This window comes from Falco naumanni, chromosome 8, assembly GCF_017639655.2.
Source record: "Falco naumanni isolate bFalNau1 chromosome 8, bFalNau1.pat, whole genome shotgun sequence".
NCBI lineage: Eukaryota > Metazoa > Chordata > Aves > Falconiformes > Falconidae > Falco > Falco naumanni.
Window position 1 is genome coordinate 22290488 of NC_054061.1, and position 17694 is coordinate 22308181.

Consider the following 17694-nt stretch of genomic DNA (forward strand, 5'->3'; position numbering starts at 1 on the left):
TACCTCTGTCTATCCTTGGTCACCTGGCTTTTTTTCCAGCTGCATACTAAGATAAGAGGTCTCGTGGTAGGTTATTCCTCTGAACACTTGCTCGCATGCACGAGCTAAATACGTATTAAATCTGTGTAGTAAGATGTACTAGTCTTTACCTGCAAGGTGAAATTTAGTCCTGTGAGGAGCAGGGTGTTGGAATCTATGATCCTTACGGGTCCCTTCCAACCTGAGATATTCTGTGAAATTCTGAAAGGAAGAGTATGCAGTGGTGGGGCATTGCTGGAAGGAAATGATTTGTTGCTGTTAAAGCCGTTCTTTAAAAGGTACATGTAATATAATTAGATACCGTGTCTTTAGAAAGAAAACTGAGACTCTTGTAGTACATGTTTTTACTCTTTTTATGCTTTTAAAAATTATTTAAATATTTGCTGACCACATTACATAGTTTACATAGGCATTTTTTTCAAGCCAAAGTTCACTGAAGGCCCTGTGTTGCTGCAGTGTCAATAAGAAAAGTTGGCCAAGTGCCTATTATACTAGGTGTTTTGATGGAAAACTTTGATGTTTCTTGTAAACATGAAGAGATCACTTCAAAGTTAAGATGTGTTACCAAAAACACATGTAGTGTATCTCACCTTGGAGAGAAGAAGTTTTGTATTTTCCCAAACAGTTAACAATGTTTACAGTCCAGGAATTGGGTATAAGATACAAAATAAAACTGCCTAGATTGGTTGTGTGAAACAAACTTCACATAGAAGTAAATAATTTGTCTTTGTTTGCATCTGTACCTTTCCATCATTGACCTTTGCAGGCTGGTGTCCTGGGGATTGAGGTGGGGATGGCCAGGGCTGTGTGCCTGGGCACCACACACAGCACCACATGCCCTCTGCAGCCACCGAGAGGGTTAGATGCTGCGCCTTCCCATTCCTCACTGAAACGTAGAGTGTCTTGCTTCTCGTTCTGTTGAAATACCTCAATAGAGTAGGCGCTCTTAATTGTTGGCTTTCACAAAGTGAATAAGCAAACAAAATAAAGGAGCTTCAATTTTGATGCTTTCATAATAATGGGCTAATAAACTAGTTAATGAGAACTTAATGCAAATCTCTGTATCTGTGTGGCAAGTCATTTTTTTTTTGTGTGTATGTATGCACAATATATATAGGCCAGAAACGCAGCAATGAGTCTCAGTATTACGAAACAAAAATATATGCCATGAACGTGTTTAGGTAATGGAAGTATTTTTAAACTTGGCTCCGTGCCTGCGTGTGTTGCCAGACTGCTACATGCATAGTTGGCCTGACGGCGTTCCATGCCCGGAGCTGTTGTCAAGTAGGTACTTACCTCTGAGTGTGGGTTTGGGGGACTTGATCTGCTTCAGCCATAACCTCTTGATCACAGCTGGCCTGTGGCGTTTGCTGCTCACGTCCGTCCCACAGACTAGCTTGCACAGCCATGCTCAGGAGCGCTGTGGAGGCGTATCACCCAGTCCAGCTCTGCCTCTGCTGTGGCTTTGCCGTAGGCTGGCAGACTGTGCTTTTGGGGGAAATACGGCTATGGAGTACCCGGCCCTCCCCGGCTGGCTCGTTTGTGGCCTTCATGGGTACAGTGCAGTGCTTGGCTTGTGCGTGTTTGCTGAAGCATCGCCCCATCTGTCTGCTCTCAGGCTTCAGACCTGCAGCTCTGCCATAGCTGGTGGCCTGCAGAGGTGGGAATGGAGGACACGGCTGGTGCTTTGGCTGGTTCTGCAGCCTGAATAAGCCTTGTGTGTACCAAGGAGCTGGAAAAACAACTAAGAATGGAGCAGCTGGGGCATAAGGGATAGTAACAGTCATGAAGGAGGGTATCTCCATTTCCAGCCAGGGAGCTCCTCACCAGAGATGTTTCATTTTTTACAGCAGGTAATCGGTCTGTATTGGTCCATGGATACATCAGGATCTGCAGCAATTTACATGTATGCAGTCAGGGTTACTTTGTCTTCATGCTCTATTAAAGGAATCCACAGCCTACGTGTCATGTCAGATCGCTCACCCTGCGTTCGGACTACAGCAGTCTTTTCAGAAGACGGGCAGCATGTTTGGAGTTGTAGTGTCCTAGTTCATTGCTTGTAAGGGATGTCAAGTTTGCTCTGCATGGGCTGATGAACTGCCCTGTGGCTGTGCGGTCACTTCCTGGCCTTTTTGGGGGGATTGCAGAGCTCCCCAAAGAGGCGGCATGTGAGCGGAGGTGGTTTTCTGCCAGAACTGCTCCTCTGGCTTGCGTGAGGTTTGCTCAGTCTTGAAGGGTCCATGAGTCAAGAGAAGAGGGGGGAGCATTAGGCTGGGTCAGGCTGCATGCCAGATGAATTTTCCTCGTGGACTTAGTACCGCTGTCAGATGGTGGGTTGGTTGTCCTACTCTGTACAGCAGCTGTTTCTGCTGTTACTTAATAGCTGCAATGGCAGTCTGCAAACCTCAGCTCTGTCCTCGCAGACAAGTGTTTGTCTGACAGCAGAAACATCTTGCTCACTGGGAGGTACTGAAATCCTTGCTGCCTGAGGGCTGTGTGGGGAAGGCTGTCCTTACCAAAGGTATGGAGCTTGTACTCTTTCAGGCAGGTTGTGACCATGGTCTGGGAGTAAGTCCCTTGATGGTCTCTGGCTTTGAATGCCTTCGGCAGTTCCAGCCAGACGAACCAAGATGAAGGGCTTGTGTGTTACAATACCAGTTGTGTTTTACTGCTGCTGTTGTGGGAGGAAGAAAAGGAACACAACTTTTATTATAGGAATGTTTGGCATGACTTTTTTTTTTTAAAAAAAAAAGTTCCACAAAACTAGCAAAGTTATTACTTGGTACGTGTATGTCTGGGATTGTGTGTGCCAGTACTGTGACAGACACTGTCCAGTTTCAGGATTCTTTCCTTAATTTAGTTTTTGTTAGCAGTTCAGAAATGGAAAATTGTGTTTGTGAATTTGTTCACTGTGGGAGGAGGAGGGGAGGAAAACAAAGGGGGGAAACAGAGTTACGTTCCCAATGGGCAGACTCTAATGATAGGCTTGAAAAAGGCCAACACATGGTATGTTCAGCTGCTGTTGTAGGAGCATCCACTGTATTTGTGGCTGGAAATTTCTCCTGTGTGTTAAAACTGAAAAAGAGAATGTAGGCATGATTTAAGTTGGCATAAATATGTGTATGTGTGCGCACAGGATGCATGTAACAGAGACCAGTGTCTTATTCTGTCCTTCACAGCTGTGTCTCTTTTCTCAGCCATCTGTGAGTGCACATGGCTGTTTACTACCATGGGCACCTGTGTCTTCCAGGAAACTGAAGAGCTTCCAGTGTCCTCCATTAGCTAGTCAAGTGGTGTCCTCTCCTGTGGAGACCGGAGCGACCCTGTGCTGTGTGTCTAAAGGCATGTGCTCTTCCTGAAAGCGGCAGTGTGTGCGGTTCTGGGCAGAGTGCGGGGTTTTTCCCAGCTAGGGAATCTCTGGACACTTTGTGAGGATGCGTAGAAGTTTAGTTTCCTACTGTATATATTCTCTTAAAATTCTTACTTTTACTTAGCAAAAGCACCTGGAGTTGGAAGGTAGGGAGTGTACCTGCTGACAGTGTGTGTGGCTTCTCACTTTACCTTTTATCTCCAGTGGTTACTCAGACTTGCAAGGTACTTCTCAAAGGCTTGCCTTCCTGGGACAGTAGGTCCAGATGTACTTAGCAAGCAAGCTAGTTAGACCTGCTAAATCCTGTGTAGCTGTGTCCGCTGCAAATTTAAATGGTGCTAATGTAATTTAGTTAGTCATTGCCAGAATGCTTGAGAATAACTATTTCCATATAGAAATATAATGTGGTTTAGCAAATCTGCTTAGATTTACTGTTTGTTAGGTTTTTTTCCTCCCTGCTGAGTGTCCCTGTAGAGGTGACCCCCCTGTGTTGTCTACCTGCAGTAGTGTATGTGCAAGAGGTGATGTAAAATGTCACTGAACTCTGGAAATTTGAGTACCTGGAGCGGGCAGATATGACTGGTATTTCTTTGATAGTGAAAGCTCATATCTTTGTCTTTCTAAAACAGCTAAATTAGTATCGTTAGCTCCTGCTTGGTGGTTCTTCAGCACTAACTGCAAGTATTATTTCTTCCCTTAAACAGAAGGCATATTGTCTAATGATTTAATTAGCTCTATATAACTGAAGCTATTGAGAGTATTTTTTTCCTCAACTTTCCCCTTTTACAGATGATGAACTGAAGCTAAATATGGTCCACTATGAATGTGTGTGTGAAGGCATGTCCTGTGGGAATGGAGATCGTTGCCAAGGCCAGCAATGTTTTGCTTCCCTGAGCATTAATGATGGTGCTAAGGTTTACCAGAAAGGCTGTTTCCAAGTCTACGAACAAGGGAAAATGACATGCAAAACACCTCCGTCTCCTGACCAAGCTGTTGAGTGCTGCCAGGGATACCTGTGCAACATGAATATCACTGCACAGTTGCCTTCTTCTAAAGGTGAGAGGTTAATTAATAAGTCGTGCGTGTTGAGAAAGGGAAGAGGGTTCGGCTTTCATCTGATGTGATGGAAGTGAGATGGCTTCAGTGGTAGCAAAAGTAAGGGTTTCATCAACACAGTGAGGCCCTCTCTGCTCTGTTCCCCACCCTGGGGCCCACTGGCACACATCTGATGTCCACAGGTTGAATGATCTGTATTGCTGGATGAATGATAGGGGTTACAGTGTGCAGTCAGGGCTGGGATTGAGTTACTGCCTGTGAGTGAATTGTTCAGTCACTGTTCTGAAGGGGTGGGTTGTTCTGATAGCTCTGCAGGGAGTTGTTCCTGTAGCATCTTTTGTATAAGCACACACTCATAGCTCTGGCTGTCTCACAGCCTCTTTCAGACTAGGTGGCTGCCAAGTTAAATGTTTGTGTCAGTGCTACTCATTTTAAAGACTTTTGCTGGGAATTCAAAAAAAAATTTTTTTTCTTCTCTGTTTTTTTTTCCTCCCCTTCCCCCCTCCTCTCTCAGGGCAAACCTTTCAAGGAGAAGCTGCAGGTTACAGCATGGAAACACTAATCATTGTTATACTAGCCCCTGTGATAGTGTTGGTAGTTTTTTCTGCAGTAGCTGTGCTGATCATCCGGAGAATACAGAAGAACCATATGGAGAGGCTCAATTCTAGAGATGCAGAATATGGCACAATTGAGGGACTCATTGCATCAAATGTTGGAGACAGCACGTTGGCAGTAAGTAACCTGCACGCATGGTGAAAATTTGTGCGATCTTTCTTTGCTTCTGAGCTCCCCTCTCGTACCCTCCAGGCATGGCCACATCAATAACAGGACCTGGGGATGCCACTTAGATTTAGGACTTTGGTGATCACGTTCCTGTGCTTGCAAAGTTATAGTTTAAATGAAACTTAACCAAAAGATAGCTTTTGCAAGTATAGATCCTTTGACCTGGAGAATTGATATAAACTGTAGTCAAACTGTTTATGTTCCTAGAAGCGATGTCTAAACAGCAGCAAAGAGTATGCCTGATTGTTGGTAGCCTGAAAGTGATACAAAAGGTGTGAAAATGTACTACATCTTTTATAACAAAAGACAGCCTGGAAGGTTAGAAAAGATGTGATTGCTAGAGGAAGAAGAAAATACAGGTATCTTTTAACTTTTTAAAGCTTGAAAAGTGACTCCCATGATCTTAGTAGAAGGGTTCTCAGATGACTAGAAAATCAGTGAAATGCTGTTGACAGAAGAGTGGTAGGAATTTTAAGGAATGAGAACTGCTTACTCAAACTTCAGTTTTTAAAATGTGTTCTTGTTTATGCAGTATCTGGAAAATAAAATTGTATGGGGAAGTGTTTCCTTTTTAAAGACTTAATGTATCTTACCCCTTCACTTGAGGCCAGAAAAAAGTGGTCCTAGCACATTCCCATGCTTAATTGAAACTGAGTAAGTAAGGCTTCACAGGCACCTTGAGTGTTTGTTTCCGAAACTAGTGCAAGGAAGGGAAGTTTTCTCCTCCTTGCATTTCTAAGATAAAATCTCTTCAACATTAAGAGGTTGGAAAACGTTTTCCATTTAGGTGCTTTCACTGCAGAGTTGAAAAGTGGCTAAGAAAAAGGGTCCAAACCACAAATACCATGCTACTAAATACATTGACTGGGTATTTTCTTTCTGTGTTTTGGATTGGGTTTCTCTCTGTAGGAAAAAATGGGTATTTTTTTAAGTGAGGGATACCTTTCGATACCTTCCTTAGAAAGTGTTGGTTATCACTGACTAGGGAAGCAGTTGTGGCTATGTCCAAAAAATACCCCAGAAAACAGTTGCATCTCCTCACCTGAAAGTTGACAACTGCTTTGCAGGCCCAGCTGTGGGAATTTATTAAAAGAAAGATTCGTGGGACTGCTCAGGAAGTGGAACTATTTTGGGGAGCTGGGAACTATTTCTTGCATCTCTTTGTTCTGACGCAGAGAAGTTTCTATAAAACACCACTGTGAATAAGTGCTAGAAGAATCATGTGGAAAACCTTTTTGTTCACAAGACAGTATGTCCTGACAAGTAAGTTTTCAGGGTTTGAGATGGCCAGTAAGGGATACCATTGGAGCAGGGAAGATCCTTTAAGGAACAATAGATTACAAGTAAATAATAAGACTCCTGGTCACCTGGATGAAAGCAATGCTTCAGCCAGGAAGATGATCCTGGTTCTCTTAAGGGGGGGGGGGCGGGGGGGGCGCATGTATGGTGGAGACATGAAACTTGTCAAGGAGAGGGAGAGGGTATATAGGAATCAGTTTTTCACTTTCTGCAATGTAATAACAAGGGGAGGCATCAAAATTAGCAAGTAACAGCAAGGATAAAAATAAGGAAGGTGGTTCTTAACGCAGTGATAATTGAACCACTGGAACTCCTTGCCTAGCAAATTTTCTAGATGCTACAAGTTTGTATGTATTCAAAGAGCAACAGGATGAGAAGACTGTATGTTGTTAAGCTCACTAAAAAAAAAAAAAACAAACCACACGGGTGTGGGGGTGTGCAAAAAAAACAACACAAAAAACCCTAACACACAGAAAAAAACCAACCAACCATCAAACCAGCTAAGGAAGTTCCAGAGCTGAATGTGCTTGGAGGCTGGGAGAGCGTTAGAGGAAAGCATCATGTATGTTATCACACTTCTAGATTCCAATACTCTCATACCCCAGTGCCCCTGTATACTTCCATATGTCTGATACTACTATATGTCCGCTACTCCACTGCATTTGTAATACCCTAATAAAGGGCACCGCTTTTGGGTGCGGTCAGGGGCAAGATACCAATCTAGAGGTACCTTAGAGTGGTCACTCTGGTAACAATTTTTGGCTTCCTTGGTAAGAGGATGCAAAGGGAATTGCCTTCCTCTTAGTGCTTGAAATGTCAGAGCACTTCACATGCATCAAGTATGAGTGCAAACTACAGCAGCTTTCTACTACAGCCCTGCTATTTTGCTTCAGCTTGACCCTATATAAACTATACTTGGTAATTTAATTTTTTTGAAGCGCCTTTGGCGCTCTTGAATTAGCCCACAAGGCTAGATTCTGTCTTACTGTTCTAAAAAGCAGCCAGTTTTGATATGTTCACAGTGAACTAGGCATGTGTGTAACTAAGCACTGCTTGCCAGCTCATACCAGCTCTTATCTCTTATCAGTGCAAGACCATTTCCATTCCATTTGCAAACCTTTTGCACTTCAAGTCGTTTAATGTTACTTGGAAAGGGTGATAAAACCTGAGAAGAATAAATCAAAATTCTTTTAAAAAGAAATTTGAGAAGTTGCTAACTGTAAAAGCTTGTTCTAATGGAGCTGTTTTGTTCTCAGCTGTTAGACCTTCATAGCTGTATGATTGCAGTGTCTCTGGTGTGCCTCGTGAGTGTTGGTGATGAAAAAATAAATAAATTGATAGTTCCTTGTTTCTAAATGTTCATCTAAACAGTGAGTCTTTTTTAAATTCCAGATTTTTCTTCTCCATTGTGTGTTTTAAACTGCCGGTTCTGTTGTGCATTAGATTAGTTTACATTTAGGATTAGTCTCCATAGTGTCGCAAATGCTTAAAGCCCTAAGCTTCCTAATGGGGAGTGGAAAGAGCTGTGGCCTCTTCAAATCCTGTTTTTACAGTCGCTGCAGATAAGTTTGGGGGGGATTTGTCTCTGGTATAAGCAGGAAGGAAAATGAGCTGTCTCAGTTTGTATTAAAAAGCAAAACAGTAGTCTCCTGTTATTCTTAGATTATGTTTTTCTTGAGCACTCATTAAAAATTTGTTAGGAGAAATGAGATTTCACTGGATCTGGTTAAAGCTCGGTAGTGCAGTTTGCTGGCAATACTAGGAAGTTGATTGTGCTTATGCCTTTTTTTTTTCTCTTTACAAAGGAAAAGAGGATAAAAAAAGTCCAGTAATACAGTTAACGCTTTGAAATAGTATGGAAGTCCTAGCCATAAAAGTCGCTGGGTATTAGCACTTTAAAAGGCTAATAGGATTTTAACATTCAATTAGAATCTCACTCATGTCTTTTTATAAGCTTACAGTTTAAAGTCTGGTGTCTGTGCACTAAAAATACCAGAAACTGGTAAAAAAATTTAAGAAAGACTTGTTATGAAAAGTTTTTGGAGTATCAATGTTGTATCTAGTGTAGGTGATACAGGTAAATCTCCTATTGCCTTGTTTATTTTAAAACTGTTTTCAGTTATTTGTAACTGTACCAAATTTTAATAGTTTGGACCAAAAGTTCTCATATGACTGTTGTCTACCACAGAATGACTCTTTTTTTAAAAGGGACTGTTCATCCAGTGCCATTCAGCCACTTTAGGGAAAGAAGACTTAGAATAAGTAATTTGAGTGTTGTCTTTTTAAAGTTCTGATTTGGGGCAGGGACCTGATATTTATCAGGGAAAGCCCTGTGGTGGCAGACATGCTTGTGGCCATTCTTCTCAGGGCTCTCCGTTTTGAGCCACTTCAAAAGCTTATGGTTTATAAGATCTGTTCCTGGATGTGTGAGTCTGTTCCCCTCCGGATGCCGTGTGGTGCTCCCCACAGAGATGGGGCATGCTTCTTCCCCAGCCAGGGCACCTTTGGGGTGTTTCTGGATGCAGGGCCGAGGTGGAGCAGAGGAGGCTGGGCAGCACCCAGGTGTCCTGGGAGCGGGCAGTGTTGGGGAGACTGTCATTGACAGTACAGGGCTGAGGGAGTAATGGCAGCAAGGGCAGGGATGGGAGCTGGGGTGGGAAACCAGCACGGTGTATATGGCAGGGGAGAACTGGAATGAATGCTGTAACCAGGGTGGAGGGAAGAGATGCAAATGGAATGGAGGAAAAGGACAGAAAACTGGATGGGGGCAGACTGAGCAAAGGCGAGCCTGTAGTTTGGGAGTAACAGTTCTCTATCAGCTTACTGTGTAATGCATGTGAAATAAACTGTAACCAAAGCATCTCTCTCTCTCCTTACCTTCCTTGCTGAAGGTAGTGGGCTCCTGCAGCTAGCAGTTGTTGCCATGCTGCAGATGTATCTACAAATCCTAACCCAGCAGGTTACCTGCAATCACAGCAAAGTATTAAATGATTTTGTTTCTCTTCTCTGTGACTTACTAAATTAACTTCACATTTGCATTTGGGATTTGGTTGCTAAAACAGAGGTGCCTAGTGACATCAAGGTGCCATGTGGTTTTCAGGATATCTTGTGCAAGTCTGACGAGTATGATACAGGACTTCTTGGGTCCTTGTTCTTCTCTGGGGTGGTGCCTGGTAAGATACACTAGGACATCCCAGATAGCACTGGGTGTAGTTAACCTGCAGTTCACCAGTGGCTCCCACTGTCAGAAGCAAAGCAGAGCATGCAAGAGCGAGGCAGTGAGGATCACTGCAGCAGCCTTCCTCCCGCTCTGTTACAGCTGAAGCTCGGATTTGCAGCAGCATGTAGTTTTGTAAATCCAAGCTTGGACTCAAAAGTGGGGAGGGTGGTATGTCGGCGATGGGGGCCTGGGGTGCTGCACCTGCTGGCTCAGCCCTTCCAGGAGGGTTTGGTTTTGGGGTGCTTGCCCACTCCACCTGCCAGAGTGTGCTTCATGGGGGGGTGGGGGTGGTGGCAGGCACTTGTGCTGGTGGGCAGTGGTGTCGGCAGCTGTCTCGTCCCCGCGGGTGGGTGTCTGTCAGGTCTGGGTGCCCCTGAGGCACCCCTGGCTGTGAGGCCTGGGACGTGAGCTCTGGGCTGTCACCTCTCCCCTCGGCTCACATGGACACAGAAGGCACCCGTTTGTAGGTTTTCCTTCAGCAAGACTGACTCCCCTCCCCGTATGACTTCAGACAAAACAGTCAGCTGAGCACAAATTGTGTGCAGGCCACCGATTAAAAAGGTGCTGAAAAACAAGTTGTATCACAAGAATATGTTGGTTTTATCTGTCTTACCATTTCAATTGGGAACTTTCAGCTGTGGCTCTTTCTAGAGTCTGTTTATAGTAATAAAAAACCATTCAGAGTTCTGAATGTCTCCTCCTAATACACGTTTATTCATAGCGATTTGTAAAATAGATTTTGAGAGTATCTGGTGCCATAGATCAGCGGGGCTGGGACATGACTTTACCTCTGATTACTGAAAACGCATTAGGGTTGCTGTGCCCTTCTAGTCATCATTACTAGGAAAGCCACAGGTGACTGGAAGAATGGGAAAAGTCTGCAGGAATATTCAGAAGTAAATACTGTTTTTCTTTCTGCTAACTGTTATAGGGATGAAGGTTTTAAGTGTAGAAGTCAGAGAAAGTAAGTTTATTTCTTTTTGAGGCGGCTCAGATTATTGCAAGACATAGAAAACTATGGGGGGAGAAGAGCTGATATTAACCTATTTGAAATAGGTGACAGATACAGAATTGAGATAGCATAAGCTAAGTAAGAAAACAACAAGGGACTGAAAAAGGGTGGAATTTGACTACAGGGGACAGCTTGTAGGCTATGAGTGAGCTTCCAGGTTCACGGTCAGTAAATTTGTTGTCATGTTATTTACTAAACAAAATTATTTATTTGCTAAACAAAATGATACTGTAATGCCAAATATAAGACAGAGACAGAATACGAAATCTGAGAATGATGCTTGATTTGTTTGCTGTTCCTTGTCTTGTTTGCAAAACTTCCAACAGAAAGTGATTACGCCTAAGTTACAGCTCCCCTACCAATCTCTTCTATGCATGGGATGTTCTTTGAAGTGCTAAAATCTTGCTGAATAGCATTCTGTGGCCATCTGTATGGTGATGGCAGTGGTTTGTCTTGACCCTGAGTGACCAAGTGGCATCACCAGAGCCATTGAGATACTAATAAACTTTAACTTAACCTGTCCTGTGAAGTGGTGTGCCTTTGTGTATTTAAATGGGGAGAAAATGTAGTTTCTCATAGGTTGTAAACTTCTGCTTTTGTTTTTGAACAGGATTTATTGGACCATTCCTGCACATCTGGAAGTGGTTCTGGACTTCCTTTCTTGGTGCAAAGAACAGTGGCTCGCCAGATCACGCTTGTAGAGTGTGTAGGTTAGTATAATTCTTGTTTGCATCTAGTGCCAAGTCTTGGTAGCAAATGCAGAATGAAAGCTTTATATCCCATCCTAATCAACTGTTTTTTCTCAGTCGCTTATACAAAACTTCTCAGGCTTCAGCTTATGGCACATGTCTGGGTTTGGAAACTGGAGTGGAAAAATTCCTGTCAGATCTGTGCAGAAGAAAGGGGCAAATATCACCTGAGCTCTACGATTGAAAAATAAAGCTTTGTTCAGTAAGGCAATGTTAAAAACCACAAACTAGGCTTGTTTGCGTACTTTGTAAGCTAAGTAAACTATGTTTTTAAAAAAGCAAGCTCAATTTGAAGTTTGAAACTGTCAAACTGTGAAACATTGGTTCATTAAATGGTGTTCAGTTAGAAAGCTTTAGAATTAGAAAAGGATCATCTGGATTTGAGATCTGGAGTTAAAGCATCAAGCAAAGCAGCCAATGGGGCATTGGGAAAAACAAACAAACAAAAAACCTACACCAAAACCCTGTGGGTTTATGCCATTAAAATGGGAGCATGAATGTTTTGTAACTTACCTGCTCTGCGCTGTTGTTTTGGGACTGTGTAGGCGATGATGTACTGTTGCTGCTCTTTTCCCCCTTAAAGAGAGAATCTTTCTAGTAATTCTTCCCTAAAACTCTTCTGGCTCTTTAGTTTTTTTCAGGACTTCAGGATTCATTTTAAGGATCTGTGATGTTTTTCTTCAGCCTGTATATATATTATGAATTGAATGGTGTTAAATTGGAGTTTAGTAGTTTTAGGAAGCATTTGGGTCAAAGATACCCTGAGGCAGTGACTGAGCTGAGATGCCATACTGGCACTAAAGAGGTGAGGAAAGCATAATGATTGATTCCAGCAGGGAAAAAAAAGGACTGCTTAAGTATGTTCTGTGCTGCTGCTTCAGTGGCTTGAACTCAGAATGGGTTAACATTTTCCTGTAAGTCACTAGATCAGGATGTTAAATCAAGTCTGACTAAAACAGATGAATCTGTGAACCTAGAGGGACTGGGCCTACTTTTCCCCAGTGTTTCTTTGCTTTTGGCTTATAGTATGTATTTGAGTAGGCACAACTGTTCACACTTGCATTAAATCCAAGCGTACATCCACTGATTCTCTGCAACTGTAGGATATGATATGTATGATGATTTTGCCTGCAATAGACATTTTTCTGTGCATGTATATATTCGTGTGAGTAAGTGTGTGTGTCTGGAATTATGCCTGCTCCCAAGTTAACTCAGGCTGGCACTATTTCCAGACACCATGTGTTTTAGCCTGTATAGCAGAACCAGATGAAAGCACTTGTGCAGGAAGCCTCTTCTGGGTGGTGGCATTGAGACATCGGTGTTGGGTGTCTCTCTTCATTTGGTTATACCTGCTGCTGATTCATATGTGCCTCTAAAGAACACTGAATAGCATAGCAATGAAGGGCAGAGTTTAGATATTTATAGTTGTCAAATCTAGCACAATTTGTTGCATGAAGTCAGAGGCTATTGTAGGTGGACTGTGATGAAAATGGCAATGACCAGAACTTGCAGTCTGCCTAGTCCAGGATGTTGCTTTGCTTTTGTGTGCTTGATAACTTCATACGTTTCTTCTAAGCTATTTGGGTAAAAACCTTAGCATGCAGACAGTGTGTCCTGATCTCCACAGAGCAGGATTGGGTTTGGTGGGTTTTTTTTTTCCCTAAATCCTTTTTAATTGTTGTTTGTTGCTGGATTTTCTCTTTTGTTTTTATTTGGGGTTGGGTTTTTTTGTTGTTTTGGGTTTGTTTATTTTATTAATTGTCATTCTGCATTTTGTGTGTCTGGCTGTGCTGACTGTTTTTTACAAGGGCTGATGATGTAACAGAGATGTAAAGGCTCTATCCCCCCAGCATTATATATCCGTCCTGTCCTCCTAACTTCAGAATTCATAGATTTATTTGTGTTGTGTAGAATGACCTTGTAGTATGCTGCCCAACTTGTTTAAGCTGCAGAGTGCTTTCGTTGCTGGTGGTCGAATGATTACACCTGCCCAGTACAAACCCTCTGTCCTCTGTACCAGCATGCAAGGAGGAGAGATACATACTCTGAGTTTGTAGTTGAATCAAACAGGAAAAATTAAGGGACAGCGGAGCACAGCATGACTATGAAGTGGGAAAAAGTATTTGCAGGGGTAGTCAAACTATGTCAGTGTGATACTTGGGCCATGACTGTTGAGTTTCCATCGTATTAGCTAATTCTGGTCCTTCTGTCCTATGAAGATTATTAGTTAACAGCTTTGTGGGTTTTTTCCCCCACCAGGAAAGGGCCGTTACGGAGAAGTTTGGAGGGGTCAGTGGCAAGGAGAAAATGTTGCTGTGAAGATCTTCTCTTCTAGGGATGAAAAATCCTGGTTCAGGGAAACTGAATTGTACAACACTGTATTGCTGCGGCATGAAAATATTTTAGGTAAGTAGGACAACCATATTCATGTATCCTAGTGTAGCTGCTGTAAAGGTGAATTAACTGAACAATTGACTTGCAGAGCGCTGCAGATTCACCAGATGTCTTGCAACCTTTGAGATTAGGTTTTTGTCTTTGTGATAAATAGTTGAAGGGAAATTCTAAGGCAGAGCCTTGCCAGGGGGTGCTGAAACCTCAGTCTCAGCTGGATAAAGTATCATAGTAACCATGAATCGTTGTCCTCCTCCAATATTCTAGCAAGCAGCAGTCAACCAGATTAATCAGTTGTCAGCAGCACAGTGTGTAGAAAAGAATGGAGGTGACACAGACCCACATGCTAAGAACTCGCCCTTGCAGCTCTTCTTGCAGGGCAGCCAAGTGCCGAAAGTGTGTTGCACAGTGTGTTAGGTGGGGAAGTTCTAGTGGATCTGTTTCCTTATAACTTCAGTTTACCTGGGCAAAATGAAAGCAGAAAAAGTGGAGAAGAGTTTGTAATATAGAGGTTTAAATATTTGAATACTTTCCATTGTGCCTGAATAAAGTGCAGTATGAATCCATTATTTTTTCTGTTAAGTGTTCTGCTCAGGGTCAAACTAAGCTCCTTTTGGTGTTGAAACTTCAACTATAGTTGCCCCTTTATGATGTATCTCATTTCTCTGTAAGTATGTGAGTATGATGATTTTGAATTTTCTGCATCCCTTGTACCTTGTGTGCTCAGTTCTGAGAGCTTAGAAAATGGCTTTTTTGTGTTGTGAGCCATGGCTGAAGTTTAAGCAGCCCTTTTGAATCCTTGTAGACATGACCTTCTTTCACTGATGTGCTACCTTTACATACAAAAGCAGCAGCATATTTTCTGCCTGTTGACAATACCTCACCCCCAATCAGTCTGTCTACAATCAGTTTTACTTATTTAGTTTTTCCCTATTCTCGTTTCCTGTCAGAGTGTGTTCCTTGGCTCTATAGGTCACCCTGCTAGATATTTGTCTGATGTGTCCTGAAGCAGTTCCTTTGTTACTACCAAAACAATTTGATGGCCTCCTGAAATGTGAATTATTGAACTTTCCATCCCCGAGAGAGCAAGTAACTTGGCTGAAATTACATTACACATTTCCCATGTTCCTCTGAGTGTATTTAGTCTTTCTTGATAACTGTCAAATTTGTTGGCTATTTTATAGAGGTTTTTTAGATGTGATGTTAAACAATATTACAGATTACAAAAGCATCACATTGTGCAGAAATCTGACTTCAGGAGAGAAGGTAGTGACAATGTCATATGTGGGCTTTTAATAAGCATGATTTGTTCCTCTAACTTGGGAATGAAACTTCTGTTGCTTCCCAGCTAAAGCTGTTGAGGTGAACAGTGTGCAGATGCACGGTGATCTCGGAGGTAACAGGAAGGGAGCGACTCCTGAGGTTTGGATGCAGTTTTAAAACACCACATTTTTGGAAGCATGAGTTTCAAAGAGACATTTTCCTCTGTTCCTTTGTAGAAAATCATTGTGAAATATGGCTATGATGCATAAAGGGGGTCTGCCTTACTTCCCTGGAAGTAAGTTGCACACCAGTTGAACTGTCTGGTATTTGGAGTAGAAGAATTATTATTCTTTGGTTTTCGCTACACTGATCTTCCGGTGCTGCCCCATGCTCCTTAGCCATCTGCTGCTTCTATCCTGGGGCTCCGTTGCGAGCAGGTGAACAGCTAAGCAGATCAGGCGTTTGGAGCCTAGGGCAGCTCAGGGCAGTCCGGTGGGCCTGGGCGGCAGCAGTCCCTCTGCAGCCTGTGGAGCAGTTGGAGAGCGCTGGAGAGCAAGTTGTTGGGGGCAGATGTGCTTTTTCCAATCTGTGTTTGGTCAGAAGGGTGTGGTGGTACCTGTGGGGAACAGCAAGCATTTGATGTGTGGGGCTGGTTGTCGAAAGTACTCTGAAAAGAGTTACCTCGGATGTAAACGTGAAGCTGGCACAGCATGGGGTGTCTGTTGGTTGGGATGTGGTGGGTACGTGGAATGCACGTGACCTCGGTGGCCTGCACTGGTTGCTTGTTGTCCAGAAAAATGGGAATGATTACTTGGGACCTGTCTGTTGGAGGTCTTGCTTCTTTCCAGCATGGTCCTCTTGAGTGGACAGGTCATCTTGTTTAACTGGAAACTTCCCCACTCCTAAGTCCTTCAAAAAGAAGGAAGGAAAAAATACATTTTTTTTTTTTTTTTTTTTAAATACAAAAAGTATGTGGTCCTAACAAGTAGATGTGTTTGGTGTGACTGACAAAGTGCATTCTTGTGAATAGACTGAAGAGTTCCAGAGTACGTCAGCTCTTTTTTCATCATGGTAATAATACCTGCAGTCTGTTTTCAGTGTGGTACAATAGTGGAAAAAATTTAATTAAATAGCGTTTGAAATGGCAAGAGGGGCCTGGTAGTATTGATTCTTTTCTTGGGGGGTGGGGGGGTGGGGCGTCACTCTTGTAAGAACTTTGTCACTTTATTGTGGTGTTTCTCCTTTTTTCTTTTTCCTTCCTCTCTTCCTAGGTTTTATCGCATCTGACATGACTTCCAGAAACTCCAGCACCCAGCTGTGGCTGATCACCCACTACCACGAGATGGGGTCCCTGTACGACTACCTGCAGCTCACTACCCTGGACACGGTCAGCTGCCTGCGCATAGTGCTGTCCATAGCTAGCGGCCTTGCACACTTGCACATAGAGATCTTTGGGACCCAGGGGAAGCCCGCCATTTCTCATCGGGACTTGAAGAGCAAGAACATCCTCGTTAAGAAGAACGGGCAGTGCTGCATCGCGGATCTGGGTGCGTGGGGGCAGCGGGCGCGGGTTGCGCTGGGTCAGCCCTGCCGCCAGGGGGCGCCTGGCGCCCAGCAACGGCCGGGCCGGCGCCCCGAGTTGGCCCCGGAGCGCGGGAGCGAACCGCGGCAGAGCAGGGGCCCCGGGTGGCCATCGGCTGGGCAAAATGGGTGCCGGGAGGTGGGAAATTTGGTGGTTTGTTGTTTCTTTTCAATGAAAATTGCACCGTGTAGCTCCTGTCACTTTTGCCTGAAGGGCAGGAGGTACCAGGAAAAAGGGAAACCACTCACCTGGGCCTTTTACATTTGCAGAGGGAATAGTAAGTCAAAAAAGTGGAGCTGTAGGCTGGAAATACAAGGCTTTAGAGACTGGCTTTTAGATACATTTGTACCTCAGACCGAGGAGGGGGCAGCGCGTGTTGCCCTTGGTTGACATCACACTGATAAAGGCAGATCTCCTACGTTATTTGTCTAGAGGTTTCACATACATGCAAGATACTCTGAAAGAGCACAACAATAAACATTTCCCAGTTAGTTTCTGTGGTGGCAAAATAGCTATTTTTTAAAACATGACATCCTCAGGCGTGCATCTTGACATGTTCTTTGTTCCTTATCCGTAAGGGAGAGTTACCAAAGAATTTGTTGCTTCTGGCATATATCCATGCCCTTTTTTTCTGTATCTTTGTCTTTTTTTTTTTTTTTTTTTTTTTTTTACTATTATTGTATCCTATTATATTTCAACACATGTACCAAACAAGAAAAATGGCACTAAGAGGCTGGTCAGTAGGAGCAGAGCAGATGAAAAGGTTCACTGTGGCTGCCCATAGCTAAGCTGCACTTGGGTTCTGTGGGTCACACCAGGTTCTGGGCTTGCAGTCTGCCCGTTAAGAATAGATGTCAGCTCTGAAAACGGAGAGGAACAAATGGCTTTGATGCACAGCTCGTAGCTGTCTGTTTTGCCGGCAGCCTGGGC

The 17694-nt window shown here is 43.4% G+C and overlaps 1 protein-coding gene across 2 annotated transcripts in view; it reads left to right on the forward strand.

Moving 5' to 3' along the window:
• ACVR1 (activin A receptor type 1) overlaps nucleotides 1–17694 on the forward strand; it is a 67953-nt gene that overhangs the window by 38958 nt on the left and 11301 nt on the right. For both annotated transcript variants that reach the window (XM_040603750.1, XM_040603749.1), the window contains exons 3-7: nucleotides 4199–4465; nucleotides 4980–5197; nucleotides 11390–11489; nucleotides 13788–13934; nucleotides 16454–16729. In XM_040603750.1, the coding sequence (XP_040459684.1) occupies nucleotides 4199–4465; nucleotides 4980–5197; nucleotides 11390–11489; nucleotides 13788–13934; nucleotides 16454–16729 (1008 nt within the window). The remainder of the gene's footprint in view (nucleotides 1–4198; nucleotides 4466–4979; nucleotides 5198–11389; nucleotides 11490–13787; nucleotides 13935–16453; nucleotides 16730–17694) is intronic.